Source organism: Prionailurus bengalensis, chromosome D3 (genome assembly GCF_016509475.1).
Source record: "Prionailurus bengalensis isolate Pbe53 chromosome D3, Fcat_Pben_1.1_paternal_pri, whole genome shotgun sequence".
NCBI lineage: Eukaryota > Metazoa > Chordata > Mammalia > Carnivora > Felidae > Prionailurus > Prionailurus bengalensis.
The window spans coordinates 37,009,358-37,029,578 of record NC_057356.1 but is presented as its reverse complement, the minus strand read 5'-3'; the positions used below and the strand labels follow the sequence as shown (position 1 = coordinate 37,029,578).

Here is a 20,221-nt window from a genome sequence, read left to right as displayed (position 1 = left end):
GAACAATAAGGAACCTGTCTCATCTGCCAGAAGAAAGACAAAAGCTTTATCTTCCTGGTCATAGCCTCTAATGTAAAGAGGAGATTTTCTTTGCGATAGGTATGTTACAACAATATCATGTTCAGAATCTAGTCTTTGCACCATAGAATCGGAGAGGCGATCTTAACAGAAAAAAAGAAATCACTGACTATTGGTAATAAGATCACATAAACAGAGTACATCTTCTAGGATTATAATTTGATGGGAAAAAGGAAATCATTTTCAAAATAAGCACCACTTAAACCTAAATCTAAGTAAAACAAAATCTAAAATTAAAATATAACCAACAAATGAAGCAGAAGCTTACCAAGCTAAAAAACCTACACTACGATGAAACATACCATTACTTTATTTTTTTATTTAAAGAAGAAAAATTTTTTTTAATGTTTATTTATTTTTGAGAGACAGAGACGTGGCACAAGTGGGGGAGGGGCAGAGAGAGAGGGAGACCCAGAATCCAAAGCAGGCTCCAGGCTCTGAGCTGTCAGCACAGAGCCCGACGCGGGGCTCGAACTCACGAACTGTGAAATCATGACCTGAGCTGAAGTCGGCCGCTCAGCCGACTGAGCCACCCAGGCGCCCCAACATACCATTACTTTAAAACAAACTGAACGCATGGTGAAGGTGAACACGGAGCTCGCGTTACCAAGATGGATTCCACTGAGTATATTCCCAGGTCATCCGAATCTGGGGAGAAGGCGTTATTGGTGAGGAGGAAGGGGACAACAGCCTTGAGGGGAGACTTAAGTCACAGCAACCAAATTTCTGCCTCACGGAACCACCATTTTGCATTTTCTTCAAATGGAAAGTACTCTGTCGCTGACTGTGGATGTTAGGCGAGAGACAGTCTGTCCTGACGCTGAAACCAGCAGTGCCCCAGCCTCACAGCGCAGCCCTCCCTGCCTGAGTACCTCCTACGTGCCAGGCTCACTACCGTGCCATGGGGCCAAGGTATGTACAGGGCTAACCAGACAAAGCAGGAATGTGACCGACATTTCACACAGGCCCACGTGATCCAGGAACCCAGAGCAAAGTAGAAAGTCTGTCAGGGGAGGAGGGGACCAGGCTTCTTACAACAGACTGCTTATGACCGATATGGCCGAGTAAAAAGTCCGTCTTTTAATGATGTAATAAAGTCAAGTAAGGATAAGCAAGACCATGTGAGTCAGGCAAGTGTAAGTAAATGCTGTATAATTTTCTGTCAAACCCTCAAGTGACCATAAGATGACTTAAAGCGCCAAGTTACGTTCTTTCTTAACGTGCCTTGAGATCTTTGTCCAAGCTGTTACTTCCGATGATGGCCCTACCTTATTTCCGAGGTAGGCCTCCGGTGCCGACCAGTAATACTTGGAAGTCAGCCTCTGCGTGGCCACCGTGTTGTTGATGCTAATCGGATGACGCCCACCCAGTGCGTCTTGCTGAGATGGGATCTTGCTCGGACTGATCAGGTCGGTGACAAGCCACCCAGACATGTCTTTCACCTTAAAAAAAGATTCAGAATTTAGGAATACGAAATAGAAGTCATCTTAGGTTTCACCCAGAAATCCTCACGGTGAAGAAACAGATCCAGAAAGCTTAGTTAGGGACAGAGCTAACACACTGTGGCCACAGAACCACACGACCCATGACCCTTCTACCTGTCAAAGGGCCTAGAAGACCTGAGAATGAGTCAAACACTCCTCAAATCCAGATCAATTACATCCAGGTAGGTGAGCAAAACTGTCAAGGCCACGGATATATATCTTAGATTAAAAAAAAAATGGCAAAGACCTTAGTAAATGCATTGAACAAAATGTCTTTTGCTAACTCTGATTTCTTCATCATTGCTTCCTGTTTTTTACCAACAAGCTAAAAAGTATATCAGTATAACCTCCAGATCCTATCCTCCCAATTTGTCACCTACAAAGAGAGGACAAGCCATCGCACCAGCATGGTGGCCACAGGGATTCACCTTCATTCTCAGGTACTGACTGAGATTCCCACTCCCTCCCCTATGTGGTTCCCACTCCTCCTAACCTGCCAGTGATGGAGGGAGAGGAAAGGGAGGGCAAGGAGAGTCAGGGACTAGCAACCCCCAACCCCTCCCTGAATACCAGTCTCCCGAGATGGGCCATGGGGAGGCAAGGTGGTTCCCATGGATGAGCCCTATGCCCTACAGTCCTCCCTAACCCCCAGCCATCACACTGTCCTCCCAAGGCACCACGTGGCATCCCCCTAGGACTTTCCACTCCCAGAACAACTGAGGCTACCTTTCCTCATAATCCCTATGTCACTCACTGTTGTTCCTACCCTCACCAGGTTCTCTGAACTAGAAAATTCTGCATGAGCCCTTGTCCTGATGTGCTTCCTGGCCCGAGACCAGTGTGGAGCAGATGCAGTGAGATCTGACCCCACAACCCGATACATTTCCCCACAGGAGAAATTTAAACGTGATACATTCTACCATACCATAATATCCTATTGTTTGGATAGGGAAATGTATGTAGGAACAAACACATGACCAGGAAAGAAACTTTTGTGACACTTTAGTAGTAAGCTGCCTCTGATCTATGCCAATGTCATTCCAAACTGCCGAGAGGGGTATTACAGGGAAAGACAGCCTCCATGCTTTAGAACACAGCTCCCAGACAGCTCATTTGAGATGCTCGCTTCTTAAATCCTGGCTCCGGGAAGGTACCCGCACCTGACTGATGGACCAAGAAAGGCTGTCGCAGACATCAGAAACGCCAAAGCAGAAGCACTCCGAGCAGCCCTCGGGGTTTCTCTCCTTCAAGTTATAGAATCCTGGCTTGCAGAGGTCACAATTTTCCCCTTCAACATTTTCCTGCACATTAGAGAAAAGATTAGCTTTGAAACCAGTGTGTTCTAGGTAGACGGAATTAAGTGGCATTAACATGACATTAACAAGAAAGGCATTTGGTGATCCAGAGAAACAGGTAAATAAATAGATGCTCAAAGTAAATGTAAAGCCTCATGACGTCATTAATTCCAGGACACATATTTTGAAATAATTACCATTTAATTTTGTAGTCAAGAATGAGGGTCAGGATCTCAGAGCTTGGTCATTATTTTGAAATGGCTTTTTTCGTATTGTTTTGTTTTAAATCTCCCATTTTTGCTAGTCTTTAAAGAATCTTAAAATCTGAAGAGTGCTATATAATTGTCTTATTGATAAATGCTCAAGACTATTTTCAGTCACTTATAACATGTGCCTAAGACTCTGATTACATAGGAAGAAGCACATAAGATACAATGGGAAGTCCTACAATTATGGCTATCATGAGGAAATGGATATTAATATCAGATAGCAAAAAAGCTCTACCACCCTGGTACCCAATTAATGTGTTTTTATCACTGTCCAATTCCTTTTTTTTAAACTTTTTTTTTAACGTTTATTCATTTTTGAGAGACAGAGACAGAGTATGAGTGGAAGAGGGGCAGAGAGAAGGAGACACAGAATCTGAAGCAGGCTCCAGGCTCCGAGCTGTCAGCACACAGCCCAATGTGGGGCTTGAACTCATGAACCGTGAGATCACGACCTGAGCTGAAGTCAAACACTTAACTGACCGAGCCACCCAGGAACCCCTCCAATCCCCTTTTTTAAAGTTTATTTATTTATTCTGAGAGACAGAGACAGAGAAAGAGTGAAAGAGTGCCCCATGAGCAAGCACAAGCAGGGGATGGCAGAGAGAAGGAGAGAGAGAATTCCAAGCGGGCTCCATGCTGTGTCAGGGCAGAGCCCAACTCAGGGCTCGATCTCACAAACCATGAGATCATGACCTGAGCCAAAATCAAGAAATCGGATGCTTAACTGACTGAGTCACCCAGGTACTCCTGTCCAACTCCTTTTTCAAAATATTTTTTTATTTATTTTGAGACAGAGAGAGAGCGAGAGTGGGGGAGGGGCAGAGAGAGGAACAGAGGGAGAATCCCAATCAGACTCTATACTGTCAGCACAGAGCCTGACGTAGGGCTTGAACTCACAAACTGTGAAATCACGACCTGAGCTGAAACCAAGGGTCAGACGCTTAACTGAGCCACCCAGGCACCCCCCCCCCGTCCAATTCCTTTTTAAGAGAAATCTACAATAATGTATCTGCCTTTAATTTATGTTCTTATAAATTTAGTATTTACCTGGTTCTCCTCTAAACATTAAGCTGGAAAAGGATGTCATACACGAGGTTAATGGCCCAGGCTTCAGAAATGCAGTATTTGCTTTCATCTTGGAAGTCACAGAAATACCTCTGGACTATGTGGCCATTGCCCAGAAGCCACCAAAAAAAAAAAAAAAAAAACCCAAACTGGGCGTGCCCATCTAAGTCCGAGGACATGGATGTGACATAACCTCATGCTTGTCAGGAAGGTGCGGGGAAGGAGAGTTCTATTTAAATCTTGCTGCCTTGCTCAAGAACTGATCTTCTGAGCCTGTGGAATGTGTTCCTTTCTTGCACACCTCAAAGGAAACTCAGGGTCACCTTTAACCCCCGCACATACCTTGCAGCGACAGGGCTCTGAGCATGGGTCCTCGTTCACACTGCCAGCCCGGCTACACTCACAGCGGACACAGGCTGGGTAAGCCTTATAACCAAATTGGCAGTGATCACATTTTTCTCCTGCGTAGCCTTCCTTGCATGGACATTGACCTGGCCACTTCCCTGGGAAGAAAAGGACAGCGATGGCCCATCAGGAGGGTAAAGAGTAAAGTAGGGGTTGGCAAACTATTTCTGTAAAGGACCAGACACGAAATATTCCAAACTTTTTGACCAAAGGATTGCTGTTGCAATTACCCAACTCTGCCATGACTGTTCCTTTTTTTTTTTTTTTAACGTTTATTTATTTTTGAGACAGAAAGAGACAGAGCATGAATGGGGGAGGGGCAGAGAGAGAGGGAGACACAGAATCGGAAACAGGCTCCAGGCTCTGAGCTGTCAGCCCAGAGCCTGACGCGGGGCTGGAACTCACGGACCGTGAGATCATGACCTGAGCTAAAGTCGGACGCTTAACCGACCGAGCCACCCAGGCGCCCCTCTGCCATGACTGTTTCAAAGCAGCCATGCATAATACACAAACAGATGGGCATCGCTCTGTTCCAATAAAACTTTATATACAAAAACAGGCGGTGTGCCAGCTACGGCACTTGGACCACAGTTTGTCAACCCATGGTTTAAAAAAAGAAAACAGAGATGAGAAACAGAGGCTAGTGAGAAGGTAAAACGGTGCCATGACTTTGGAAAACAGTTCGGTACGTCTTCAAAATATTAAGCAGGGAGTTACTCTATGACCCAGCAATTCCACTCCTAACCTTTTACCTAAGAAAAATGAAAACATACATCCACAAAGAAGTTACACAGGGATGTTTGTAGCAGCATTATTCCTAATAACCAGAAAGTGGAAACAAAGGAAATACTCATCAACTGATGAATGGCTATATAAAATGCAGTATATAAATGCAATGGAGTAGCATTCAGAAAAGAAAAGGACCAAAGTACTGATAGATGCTACAACACGGATAAACCTTGAAAACATTATGCTAAGAAGCCAGTTTCAAAAGACCATTTATTGTATGGTTCTATTTATATGAAATGTCCAGAATAAGCAAATCTACAGAGAGAAAGTAGATTAGCGGTTGCCCAGGGCTGGGGTGGAGGGTGCGGAGGGAAATGGGGAATGATTACCAACAGGTAACGGCGATGAAAATGGTCTAATATTAGGCTGCCTTGACGGTTGTAATCACGAATATACCAAACCGACACTTTAAATGGGTGAATTGTATGCTAGTGAAGTGTATCCCAATACAGCGTTTTGTTTTGTTTTGTTTTGAAAGCACAAGACAAATGGTAAAGGGCAGTGAGCAGTATCTCTGCTTTAATGCCAGCTTTGAAACTTTCTAGTTGTGTAACCTCAGCCAAGTTTATTAACTGCTTTGCGCTACAGTTTCCTTGCTTATAAAATGCGTTAAATAATTTCTGCTATGGTTGAATGCTTAAATGATACATTTTTAAAAATGAACCCAATCAAGGGTAATTGTCGCTACAATCAACATCACCCTCATTAGCATTAGGTTCCCATCACCAGTCACATGTAGGGATTAATTCAGTTCTGTAAATTACCCTCCACATTTCGGGCCCCACAGTTGGCACATCCTTCCCTGTGGATCGATATCCATTTTAACTGCTAGTGACTGAGAATTGGATAAGGTCACAGAAATCTTTGAAAAATGCAACCTTTTCAGGAGATTCTGGTATTCGCAAGTCCTTTGCCAGTGTTTGAAACAGAAAGAACACTGACATTTGCAAAGTTAGCAGGAGAATTTGTTTGCTCTGCCAGATGATGTATGCAAAAGCCTTGTGAGTGTCTTCTAAGGACTAAATAGAGGCATTGCTATTTACTGTGTTCCCATTTGGCTTTAAACTGAGCCTTATTTCTTCTCTCATCAAACGCGCAATTATCTGCTCAAATGTCATTTCATCACCCAGCGTTGCCCCCTTTACACCTCATCCTCCTCCAATCATGATTCCTAATTTTGCTTTTTTTTTTTTTTTAATTTTTTTTTCAACGTTTATTTATTTTTGGGACAGAGAGAGACAGAGCATGAACGGGGGAGGGGCAGAGAGAGAGGGAGACACAGAATCGGAAACAGGCTCCAGGCTCCGAGCCATCAGCCCAGAGCCTGACGCGGGGCTCGAACTCGCAGACCGCGAGATCGTGACCTGGCTGAAGTCGGACGCTTAACCGACTGCGCCACCCAGGCGCCCCCTAATTTTGCTTTATACCCATAGCATTCATCCCTACCTGGAGTTACATTAGGCATGTACTTGTTTGTCTACCTGTGAGCAGGAATTTTGATCATCATGTTCAAGTACATATTCCTGGGTTCTAAAAACATCGCCTGACACATAGTAAGTGCTTCATAAGTGTTTTGTGAACAGAATAATTGATAGAGGATCATATCATCCAATTGCTATCCAAAGGTAACAGTTCCACCAGGTACAAATCTCTCACACACACACACACACACACAATATCAATTCAAGCACAAAAATGAATCAAGTACTTACCTTTGTGTAAGCCAGATTGAGCCTTATCCTTAATACAGACAGAACTGAGGGACCCAAAAGGGTCACAGTCACAGGGACGACAAGGGTTGTCATCATAAGGAGATACCTGAAAGGCAGAGTTTGTCCTGGATTATCTCACTAAAAACAATAGCGATATTAGCAATAATAACAATACCAATGACAAGGGATCGCCTTTTTATTCAAGATGTGACCATCATAATGATTTTGTGTACCCAGGGAGGGTGTGTCTCAGGAAAATAAGGTGAGCTCAAGCCAGAAAGCCCCAAACAGTTTTGTAATGGGACAGGAGCTAGTATCATTAGTGGAGTGTCATCCTTTCCCGTGACCACGGCTACGCGGCTGCCCATGCTCTGCTCTCTCTCTCACAGCCATACAGGAGCATCACCCAGACCAGACCGCCACAGGGAGCCAGGTCGTAGCTGCATATCAAGTCAACCAGGGAGGCACAGGCAAGATACAGCTGTGATAGTTCTTGGCTGACTCCGCATTCACAGTTAGTGTTACAAAACCAAGATCACACAGCCAGTAGGCACCCCCCCCCCCATTCCAAGTTAAATAACAAGTGACCATCCGACTCTGAGCAAGAGAACAGGACAGATCGAGTAGGAAGCTGATATCTGAAAAATGCTACTGGCATAAAAAGAATATAAATGAAACATCCCAAAAGGAAGTGAGTTTCCAATACTGAAGACGACACTTGGTGAAGTCTCTCTTCCACCTTGACAAGGCAGCGAAATTCAGCTATGGCGAAGAAACACTCTTACGTCGTGTGGTCTGTAATATCCATCGATACAGGTTTCACAGTTGATTCCCATGGTGTTCTGCAGGCAGCTGATGCACACCCCGCCTCCTCTGAACTGTCCCGCGGTATTCAAGCTTCTCCTCTGATTTGCAACATTTCCATCATAGTAACAGTCTTGGGCTTTATTGTGACAATTACACTCTAGGAGAATTTTAACATCTCAATTCATGTATTTATTATGTCTTATATAAAGAAAACCCTTCCCTCCCTAAGTTTCCATGACTGCAAATTAAATTAAAATTCCAGAATAGGTCATTTTGATAGGATATGGGAAATGTTATGGAGGACAATGGAAGTAGCTGTCAACACTATAAACATGCACACCCACCGGACCCCTCACCCTATCTCCCGGGATCGTATCCTGCGGAAGTACTTGGCGCTTACGAATGACATATATAGGGCTAATTGCTGCACCACTATTGGTGTTAACAAAAGACTGGTAACACCCAAACTATTCATGGACAGGTAGCTATTTTAATTATGTTGCATCCATTTAATGGAATTCAGTGTTCCTGTTTTTAAAAACAGCATTGATAGCGAACAATGTGATGGTTCCGAGAGTGGAGGTGGGTGGGGGGGACGGGTGAAATAGGTGAAGGGGATCAAGAGCTCACTCATCATGATGAGCACTGAGTAACGTGTAGAATTGTGAATCACTATATTGTACACCTGAAACTAACATAACGCTGTACGTTAATTACAGTAGAATTAAAATAAAATAAAATTTATAAATGAGAACAGCATTTCATATTGCATGTATCGCTAAATAGAAAAGTGATGTGGAGAATGGCATGCATCGCATGTCAGGTTCTGTGTCCACACTAGGTTGGGGGTAGGAATATGTTGATGTAGGCTTTATTTGCATAAAAATTCCAGGAAGAACACAGTAGGAAATAGTAAAAAGTGGGAAGGATGGGGCGCCTGGGTGGCTCCGTCCGTTAAGTGTCCGACTTCAGCTCAGGTTATGATCTCACAGCTCGTGAGTTCAAGGCCCGCATCAGGCTCTGTGCCAACAGCTCAGAGTGTGTGTGTGTGTGTCTCTCTCTCTGCCCCTCCCCTGCTCATGCTCTGTCTGTCTGTCTCTCTCTCTCATGAATAAATAAACATTAAAAAAATTTTTTTAAGTGGGAAGGATGGAGATGGGGTGGAAGTAATACTTTCCACCACATATTTGTGTATATTGGTAGATGTTGGAACCGTGTGAATAAATTGCCTATTTAAAAATTAAACCCAAATTAAGGGCCATCTGGGTGGCTCCATCAGTTAAGAGTCTGACTTCGGCTTAGGTCATGATCTCATGGTTCACGAGTTTGAGTCCCACATCGGGCTTTCTGCTCTCAGCACAGAGCCCACTCTAGATCCTCTGTTCCCTTCTCTCTCTCTGCCCCTCCCCCACTCACACAGTCTCTTTCTCAAAAATAAATAAACATTAAAAAAATTAAACCCAAATTAATAAAGAATAAATTAATATATGGGAAGGGGAACTTTAGATAAAACAGCAAATCCCAAAAGATACACGTAGGCCTTAACACTCAGTTGTATTAAGGTAATATGTAGCTTTGGGAACTATTTGAAGAGTTAAGGAAAGGGGTTATGTACTAATTACAAATGTCAGGTCATCATAAAGTTATTAAGCATATTAAGCATATAAGCATAAAGCATATTAAGAAGGAAAACAGGGGCGCCTGGGTGGCTCAGTCGGTTAAGCGGCCGACTTCAGCTCAGGTCATGATCTCACGGTCCGTGAGTTCGAGCCCCGCGTCGGGCTCTGGGCTGATGGCTCGGAGCCTGGAGCCTGTTTCGGATTCTGTGTCTCCCTCTCTCTGACCCTCCCCCATTCATGCTCTGTCTCTCTCTGTCTCAAAAATAAATAAACGTTGAAAAAAAATTTTTTTTAAAAGAAGGAAAACAACGACATTCTTCCAATCCTCAGTGGACTTACTTTCACACGTGTTACCGGAAGAAATGGTGCCGGGCCGCCACGGCTGCTGGTGGTATCCCGGACAACACCTATTGCAGCTCTCTCCACAGGTGTTATGTTCACACTGACACTGAAGCTTCTAGAAACAGGGAATACAAAACTGCACCTGAAAATCAACCTGTATATTTTTAACTTTATTTTACAAAGAACTTACCACCGTCAAACACGTAGCATGACGGTACACGAGAGGACATGTGGCTAGATCAGAGCATAGTGGCATCTGATTTTTAGAGAAAAATGTACACCCATGGCCTGGTGACAAACAGAAGCGAGCAGGGATACAAAGCTAAAAATAAAATGGGTCCACGAACACAAAGTTTTCAGAGTAAGATGCACTGATGTTAAGGGTTTATAAGTTCCTATTAATAATTATCTTGATCTTCATAGTTTTCATCCTCAAAAGAGGATAATCCTATTCAAGAGTCAGAGAATTACAGAGTGGGGATGGGGAGGGTGTAACAAGTCATTTCATATACGTTGTTGAAGAGAAGAAGACAGGGTGTCAAATTATTCACTTAGTATTATGCTAACATGGGCAAACTTGATTTTCCCTTGATTTAGTACCACAAAAATGGAAGAGGGAGAAAATGGGAGGAGGGAAGCCATTCTTCTAAAAAATATAAGCAGGGGCGCCTGGGTGGCTCAGTCGGTTAAGTGTCCGACTTCGGCTCAGGTCATGATCTCGCGGTCCGTGAGTTCAAGCCCCGCGTCAGGCTCTGTGCTGACTGCTCAGAGCCTGGAGCCTGTTTAAGATTCTGTGTCTCCCTCCCTCTCTGCCCCTCTGCCCCTTGTGCTCTGTTTCTTTCTCTCTTTCTCTCTCTCAAAAATAAAGAAACATTTTGTAAAAACCCAACAGGTGTTTGTGAGGATGTGGAGAAAGAGGAACCCTCTTGCACTGTTGGTGGGAGTGCAAACTGGTGCAGCCACTGTGGAAAACAGTACGGAGTTTCCTCGAAAAGTTAAAAATAGAACTACCCTATGACCCAGTAATTGCACTACTGGGTATTTAGCCCCCAAAAGCAAAAACACTAATTCAAAAGGACATGTGCACCCCTGTGTTTATAGCAGCATTATTTACAAAAGCCAAACTATGGAAACAGCCAAGTGTCTATTGATAGATGAATGAATAAAGAAGATATGGTGTATATATACACATTGCACATATATATATATATATATATATATATGATGGAATATTATTATGCCATAAAAAAGAATGAAATCTTGCTATTTGCAACAACATGGATAGATCTAGAGAGTATAATGCTAAGTGAAATAAGACAGCCGGAAGAAGACAAATGCCATATAATCTCACTTATAGGTAGAATTTCAGAAACAAAACAAATAAGCAAAGGGAATAAAAGAGAAAGACAAACCAAGAATCAGACCCTTAATTATAGAGAACGAACTGATGGTTATCAGAGGGGAGGTGGGTGGGGTAGAAGAGGATGGGTGAAATAATTGAAAGAGAATAAAGAGTATACTCATCATGATGGGAAAAAAAAAAACCACTGCTTTGTGCTGGACATAGTAGGAAAACAAACAAACAAAAAAGAAATATATCCTCCAAACAGAGTGAAATAAAGTTGTGCAAAAAAATTAAACCAGTTAAATTATCTGAAAAATCTTTTTTTGCCGTGTGATTTTACACCTTTGGACATCTGACTTGAATAAAAAATACAGTAAGGCAAATATTATAGCTATAACTTCTATTTGGAAGATTTACTACACTGTAAAATACTAGAACTCACCTTTGTAGTTTCATCCCATGGGCAGCTACTGGCATGGCCATAACAAATACACATTCCGCCAACAGAAATGTCTTTGATTGAATAGTAATACTAAGGAAAACAAACAAAAATTAAGGCCTCTTCTGTTTCAGTTAAAAGAAAATGTTGGGCTCACCAACAAATAGCTCAGTTGTTATCAGTAACCTAAAAAAATAATTAGATATACATTTTAAATTATATTTTATGTACAAAGAATCCTTGTGTTCAAGTTAAGCAAATAATGCTCAGATGAGTTCATCAACAAAAACCAAAGGCATCTAAAAGAAATTCTTATACCAAGAAATTCTTACAACTGCACCTCATACCAGGCAGTCATATTCAAAACTCATACCACTGAAAACCCTAAGAAACATTGCTACGTTGAATACAGCACCATATAACTGAATATAGTACTTCGCACAAAGCATAATAACTCATGACCAAGTAGGATTTTCCCCCAAAATGCCACGTTAGTTCAACACACAAAAATCAGTAAATTTAAATCACCATCTTAATAGAATAAAGGAGAAAAAAATCATTTGATCGTTTCAAATAGATTCACAAAAAGCATTTTACAGAATTTAACATCATTCATTAAAAAAACTTGGCAAGCCAGTAGAAGAGAATCTCCTCCACCTAATAAAGGGAATCCAGGAACAACCAAGAGCTTCCAGTGAAAGATTAAGTGGTTTCTTCTTACAATCTGCTCTCACCATTTCCATTCCACATCTTTCGGGAGGTGCCAGCCAGTCCAATAATGCAAGAAAAAGAACTCAAAAGTGTAAAGAATGTACAGTAAGACCCAACACTCATTATTTGTAGATGATATTATTGTGTACTTAGGAAAAAAATCTAAAACAAAAAAAAACTACTAGAAATAATATGTGACTTTAGCAATGTCTTAATATGAAAATTAACAAAAATGGACTGTATTTCTATACACTAGCGATGAACAAATGGAAAATAAAATTCAGAAAGCCATCTATGAAGACTAACATGCAAAAATGTGTAATTCTTAAGAATAAATTGAATAATAGATGTACAAATAAACAAATAATAAAACATTGCCGAGAGGAACTACAGAAGACCTAGGTAAGTGGACAGTTATAACATGTTTACGGATCAGATGATCCAAAATTGTCAAAATGTCTTCCAAAATCCTTCCCAAACTCATCTACGAAACCAGTGAAATCCCAATGAAAATCTTAGCAGGATTTCTTTTGACAATAATGAACTGATTCCAAAATTTACAAGGAAACACAGTCAACCCAGGATAGCGAAAAATATTAAAAAAATAATTCACTAGGGCTATTATAGTACCTGACTTCAAGACTTACTCTAAAAAACTATGGAAAGAAAGTTTATTATTAGCCTAAAGACAGACAAATAGATCAATAAGCCAGCATGGAGTGCAGATATAGAAGTAGACAATAGTAAAGTCAAATAATTTTCAACAAGGCACCAAAACAATTTAATGGAGGAAAGTATTTTCAACAAATGGTGCTGGAATAATTAATTGTATGTATAGACGGGGAAACAAAGAGCCTTGACCTCTACCTCACACCAAACACAGACATTCATTTGAAATGACAATAGATGTAAAAGTTAAAACTATAAAGCTACTAGACAGAACACAGGGTAATATCTTGGCAAACCCGGAATAAAAAACTATTTTTCAGAAAGGACACAGAAAGCATTAGGTATAACATTAAAAATGGTAAATTCGACTTGATCAAAATTAAAACCTCTTAAATGTCATGGGAAAGTGAACAAGCAAGCTCCAGACAGAGAAGATATTTGCAGTGTAGATATCTGACAAAGGGCTGGTATACAAAATATATAAAGGTCTTTTATAGCTCCCTAATAAGGGGACGAAATGATTCAATCAGATACTAATAAGCACCTGTTCAACATGTGTGGTCAGGGAAATCCAAATTAACATCACAAGGAACTGCCACCATATGCACATCAGAATGGCTGACGTGGAAATGGGTGACAACCCACATCTGTGACAGCGTGTCGTGCGACAGAACTCTCACACGTTGCTGGTCTGCAAAATGGTACAACTTTCCAGAAGGCTTAGCAACTTCTTAATACTAAACACACAGCTACCTTGTAACTCAGTAATTCCACTCCTCATTTATCCAAGGGATTTGAAAATGCTTGTCCATACAAACCTTGTACGTTTACTGTAACTTAAAATCTGTACCTCCCCTTGAATATAAATTATAACTCAAACTTTAAAATTTCCTTTTAAGTGGAAACAACAACAACAGCTTGCTGAAGACCACATGTGGAGCCAGAGCAGAATGTGAGAAACAAATACAACAACATTCGCTAAATTATGGCATTATGGGATGGGGGGAGGGGGCTTGAGGACACGAGGTCAGAACCATCCCCCAGCTTAGAGGTGGCACGTTAAACAAAGCATATATAATGATCCTCAGTGAAATAAGGGGGGAAAAAAAGGCCGATTTGCGAGGAAAAGGCCAACCAAAAAGAAAAGTCTATTTCTCTTAAACAAAATAAACTTTTCACAAGGGGCAGGAGCCCTGCCATAGACTTACTCGTCTTGTAACGATGGGATCGAGGTCTTTAGGGTCTCGGTGGCTGAGGGTCATAAGATCGGCATTGAGGGTTCTGATACGCTGTAAGCGAAGGCGGATATATCGTGCAGAAGTAAACTCCAACAGCTTGGGTGAGAGATCATCAGCGCTTGGTCTGCCGTTGATTAGCGATGTATGAATCTAAATATAAAGACATCAAAATAAACAAATGTCAACTTTAACCATGCAAAAATATAGCCCTGATTGTTTACCCTGAACATGTAATCTTTACTGATACTATCTAAAATCAAACTAACCAACTAGATTCTTGTAGAAATCCAGCATTCGTTAATTACTACCTGTGAACTACCATGCTCACAAAGCATCTTCAATGAATTTCACATTATGAATTCCATTATCTCAGCGATTGCCGGAAGACTTAACGGAACCCCTTCTCCCAGGGTGGTGAGGGTATTTTAACATGTTTCGTTAGGCTATGAGTTCTCTGAAACAAAGTCTAAGTGCCAGGAACAGACTGGGAGAGTGAGAGAGTGAGAGTTTCTCTGTTAATCTCTGCTCTTGAAACGAGGCAGGCTTGCTGCTGAGTTCCTGCTGTGAAGAGTGCTCAGGAGGGTGTTCGTAGTTTTATCTCATCAAGCCAGGTGCCACTAAAGAACGGTGTGTTTTTTATTACACTCTGACTCTAATGAAGTGTGTACGGTCTGGGTGTGGTGAGCACTGAGCTGAAATACTTTGTGAGCCATCTCTGACGCTCAACACCACCAAAGAGGAGAACTCCACAAAGAAAACTAGAAACTACATCTTTTAGAGGCATTTCAGTCCTCTCCTTAATATTTCCACAAACGTTCTTGAGCTGGTGTCACGAAAGATGCTCTGACAATTATTGAGTTACAGCTGAGTGACCAGGGGCTCTCCTGGAAAGGACGAAATCAATACGGTGAAATGTACGGGTTACGACATCAATCATCAGCAGACACCAGTCAATACCTTAAACACAGCTGGAGAGTTAAAGATCTCTGTAACCTGAACTAAGATCTATTTTGAGTGTTCTGGTGAAACACCACATGTCACTGCGGTGGGCACAGTACCTCTCCGTGCTCAAGCGGCACCAGTCTGGAATAGTAGGAGGTGCAGATCACTTCATCATCAGCCCTGTAAGTGGGCGGCCCCCGTCTTGGAGTGATATTGTAACGGGTCAAACACTCCGTGTCACTGACTGCATAGTACTGCCAGGGGCTGAACTTGGTGCCATCCAGAGAACGCTCCAAAATCCAGTTTCCGGGTCGAGGGGCATTAGCAGCTTTGATGATGACGTAGGCAACTTGAAAGACCTGAAACGAAGACACTGAGAAATCTCAAACGAGAATCAGTAGCAATTACAAAAAACAGTTCCCTTGAAAGAACTATTAGATGATGATCGCCAACGTCTCATAATGTAATTGCATAGAAGTATTGATCAGAAATATGTCTTGTGAATGTTCTCCTGGTGGCATTGCTTTTCCAAATAAACTCAAAAAGGACTCACAAATAAATTTATATTATTATAATTATTATCAACAGTATTAATATTAAATCAGTGCTTGGGCTCTTGTTTCTAGTGTCTTTCCATCTGGATTCTGGATGATAATAGTGACATTATATTTCATAAATAGTAGCCTAAATATATTTCTTTCTTTATTTATTTTTGAGAGAGAGAGAGAGAGCACGCACGCTCACTTGCAAACAGGAGGGGCAAAGAAAAAGAGAGAGAGAGAATCCCAAGCAGGCTTTGTGCTGTCAGCACACAGCCTGATTGGGGCTCCATCCAACAAGAGATCATGACCTGAGCCAAAATCAATAGTTGGATGCTCAACCGACTGAGCCACCAAGGCACCCCTTAAGTGTATTTCTTATAGTAATTTGGAAATAACACATCTGAATATGAGGGGGGGAAAGTCAGTCCACTAAGCGTGTGCCCGTTTGAATGACGTAAATCCAAAGCACAAACAATCCTGAATGCTGACAAGACATGGAACAACAGGGAGTCCCATTAATTGCTGATGGAAATGCAAAATGGTGGCCGCTTTGGAATGCAGTTTGTCAGTTTCTTACAAAACTAAACATATTCTTACCATAGAACCCAGCAACTGCACTCCTTGGTATTTATGTAAGTGAATGGAAAACTTCCACTGGTGAATGAACAAAAGGTGATACATCTCCAGTGATAAAAGAAATAAGCTCTCACACTACAAAAAGATATGGAGGAACCTTAAATGCATGTTGCTAAGTGGAAGAGCCAATTTGAAAAGGCTACATATGATATAATTCCAAAAATGTGGTGTTTTGGAGAAGGTAAAAATACAGAGGCAGTAAAAAGATGAGTAGTTGTCAGGGGCTAGGGGCAAGGACAGATGACTAGGAGACCAAGAGGATTTTTAGGGCAGCAAAGCTACTCTGTATGCTACTGTAATTGCAGACACATATCATTATACATGTGTTAAAATCCATAGACTGTGCAACACAAAAGAGTGAAACAATGTAAATTAAGGACTTAGTTAATAACCATATATCCACATCGGCCCATCAGCTAAAATGAATGAATGGTTTACACTAATGCAAGATGTGAATAACAGTGCAGAGGAATGAGGGGGATATGGGACCCTGTACTTTACAGTCTTTTTTCTGTAAGCATAAAAACTGCTCAGAAAGATTAAAAACTATTCATTTAAAAGGAAATAAAATTAGAAAGTGTAGAGGAGGAATAGAGGGGAAACGGGGATGCTGATGACCACTAGCCGGACGAGGAGACCGGCCAGGTAAATCTTGGGTTTGGAAGGGGCTCTTGTAGCTATGTAGCCCCAAATTCAGCACTAAAAAGGAATCATGTCTCCACCAACCAGCCTCTCTTGGAACACTGCAGTGGCAGGAAATTCATTTGCTCTGAAGATAGTTCTTTTGTTTTATGGAAATTTTCTCTGTTAGGGGATCTTTCCCTGTATTGATTCTCAAGGTGCCTCATAAATTCCATGCCCCAGAGCTTCAGAAAAGATGCTGATTCCATTTCCTGTAACTCTCCTCCAGACAGTCGAACATGCCAATCATATATCACCTCTGGAATCCAAAGTTTTCAGCGTCAACTTTCTATTTACCTGAAGATATTCATCACTTAACAAGACCTCATTGCCTTGTCGTGATGCCCGAAATACAGCCTTACTATAAAATGCAGTCCCCATGAACTGAATACAAAATTTCGAATGTTTTCTGAATTGGGGAAAACATAGGAAAAATATTATGCCCTTTGTTCTTTAGCAAGCATTCACTCTTCTGTTAGTAAACTTAGATTAGGGTTGCAAGCAACCATACAAAAAAATGCCTTTTTCCGTGTAAACTGCTATTTGCTCCAGATTTCCTGTAACCCAGATAGTTAGAGGTGATTTTTGTAAACCAAAGTGAAATCTTTTTTATTTTTAAAATATATATGTAATATACGCATATAAATGTGTACACACATACAGCATTTATGTGTATATATATTTGTGCGTATGTACATATATATATGTGTATGCTTTGGGAAGGAAGTTATAATTTGCTTATTCTGAGTCTTATTGCCTCTGCGTTTTTTGTTTTTTGTTTTTAGCTTCTCCATCTTAGCCCTCACCAATTCCAGGAACACAAGAGTTCCTAATGTTAACCCACCATAAGCCATATAATCTTACATTCACCTACTGCCTCATTCTCTGGGAGAGACAATTCTATTTCATTATAGTAACTCTATTCACCTGCAAGAAACATCCTCCAACCAAGCTTAGTCTGCAAGTGATAGAAGTGTGTCTGATATTTTGATGACCTGTATTCATGTGCTATTTCCTTTTAACATGCAACCACTGTTTCTAAAGCACAGTAGACGTAAAACGATATTCTCAGGTTTCAGTAATGAGGAAAACGAGGAGCTGTGTATCTGCTATTCATGCTTGGAACGGGAACTGAACAGGCTATGTTGACAAATCTAGAACCATTTTTATCAATAAAGACCACCTTTAAACATTAAAATGATGCAAAGACTATTTTGTCCTGGCGTAAACATCTCCAGAAAACTCACCCATGAACACAACTTCATGATTTTTATTTGTGGTGATTGCAAAGAACCCTTTCCCCCAATTTTATAATTCATATATTTCATTATTTATGTAATGCTCCCCTGACTTACTGTATTTTAATGTGACTGAAATACCGAACCCTTCTGAAAAGTCCCTGCCAATAAATCTTACTGTCTCCTCGGGGCGCCTGGGTGGCGCAGTTGGTTAAGCGTCCGACTTCAGCCAGGTCACGATCTCGCTGCCCGTGGGTTCGAGCCCCGCGTCGGGCTCTGGGCTGACGGCTCGGAGCCTGGAGCCTGTTTCCGATTCTGTGTCTCCCTCTCTCTCTGCCCCTCCCCCGTTCATGCTCTGTCTCTCTCTGTCCCAAAAATAAATTTAAAAATTAAAAAAAAAAAAAAATCTTACTGTCTCCTCTAGAACTAGTCCTGAAATACATCCAGAGTTTGTTATACAGCTTGGTGGCGGGCTACTTCCAGCTTCTCAGAGATCCAGCGCTCTCCCGGAGCATCCTGACAGACTTCTGCCTTCATAGGTTCCTCCTGTTTTTCTTTTCTTTTTTTTTTTAATTTAAACTTTAGTTAGTTAACATACAATACCATATTGGTTTCAAGAGTAGAACTCAGTGATTCATCACTTACATACCACACCCACCATAACAATACCCATCACCCAGCCAGCCCATCCCCCACCTTCTTTCCTCCACCAACCCTTGGTTTGTTGTCTATCCTTAAGAGTCTCTTGTGGTTTGGTTCCCTCTCGTCTCTCCCCCGCCCCCCATCCCCATATATTCATCTGTTTTGTTTCTTAAATTCCACATATGAGTGAAATCATATGGTATTTGTCTTCTACTGGTTTTCAGAGCAACGCCCAAACTAATTGAAGGGAGAATATCTTCCTCTTTACTCATTACCTATCCAGTTGCTTTTGCAAATATTTCCATCATAGGAGTAGAACTCCATGATCATGGAACCTTGATCCTTCACCACTGGTGACTATGTTAAACTAGACTTTAAAAAATGGAGGTGCCCAGTGAGACAGTGTGATGGGGCAGCCCATTTGAGAGGGATAGAAGGAAAGGAAATTCACAAAGACAGCTGAAATGAACTGTATTTACCTTCAGTTTTCCAGTTCCACGTTTAAAAATGGAAAGAGCTAATAGGATGACTTCATACATTTTAAGAGCTTTATGTGTGTCATCTCATTTAATCCCAAACAACTCCTTGAATTCCCAATGATTGTTGTTCCCAGTTAATATATTTTTTTCAAAAGTTTATTTATTTTTTTTTTTTTGAGAGAGAGGCAGAGAGAGAAGGAAAGAGAGAGAATCCCAGGGAGGCTCCACACTGTCAGCGTGGAGCCCGACGTGGGGCTCGAACCCACAGACTGCAAGATCGTGACTTGAGCAGAAATCAAAAGTCAGATGCTCAACCAACAGAGCCACCCAGGTGCTCCCCCTTCCACTTTACATATTTAAAAACTGATGAATAGAGACGGTAAGAGACCAACTACTGAGTTGTAGGTTCCAATAAGAAATCAGGCAGATTTCAGGTAGAAATCAGGCTGACTCCAAAGTCAGCCACCACACCTCCTCCAGAGTGCTGGTTCCCGAATGATCACACGTACCTAAGGTTGCTGAACTTCCTTTTTGTGATAGAAAAATGAAAGATTCCTAACATTCACTTGGACAGTGCATTCATATCTAAACAAGTGCCGTGGAAGTTGTTCCAGTTAACTCTGGCATTTCTGTCGTGAGAGTCCCGGATGAGCCACGGGAGGGTACGGAGAAGGCGCCAGAGCCAAAAATTAATGACAGCTCATGCTTAATGTAGCACTTACTGTGGCCCAGGACAATGCTAAAGGCCTTATCAGAATTATGAATGCTTCATTAGAATCATTAGCTTTTCTAAT

The 20,221-nt window shown here is 41.5% G+C and overlaps 1 protein-coding gene across 1 annotated transcript in view; it reads right to left on the bottom strand.

The window, feature by feature from the left end:
* LAMA1 (laminin subunit alpha 1) overlaps window positions 1-20,221 on the bottom strand; it is a 166,094-nt gene that overhangs the window by 91,862 nt on the left and 54,011 nt on the right. The window contains exons 4-12 of the mRNA XM_043558326.1: window positions 15,326-15,568; window positions 14,238-14,417; window positions 11,653-11,742; window positions 9,863-9,980; window positions 7,883-8,061; window positions 7,098-7,203; window positions 4,534-4,694; window positions 2,723-2,863; window positions 1,347-1,520 (exon numbers count right to left, since the gene is read on the bottom strand). Of these exons, the coding sequence (XP_043414261.1) occupies window positions 1,347-1,520; window positions 2,723-2,863; window positions 4,534-4,694; window positions 7,098-7,203; window positions 7,883-8,061; window positions 9,863-9,980; window positions 11,653-11,742; window positions 14,238-14,417; window positions 15,326-15,568 (1,392 nt within the window). The remainder of the gene's footprint in view (window positions 1-1,346; window positions 1,521-2,722; window positions 2,864-4,533; window positions 4,695-7,097; window positions 7,204-7,882; window positions 8,062-9,862; window positions 9,981-11,652; window positions 11,743-14,237; window positions 14,418-15,325; window positions 15,569-20,221) is intronic.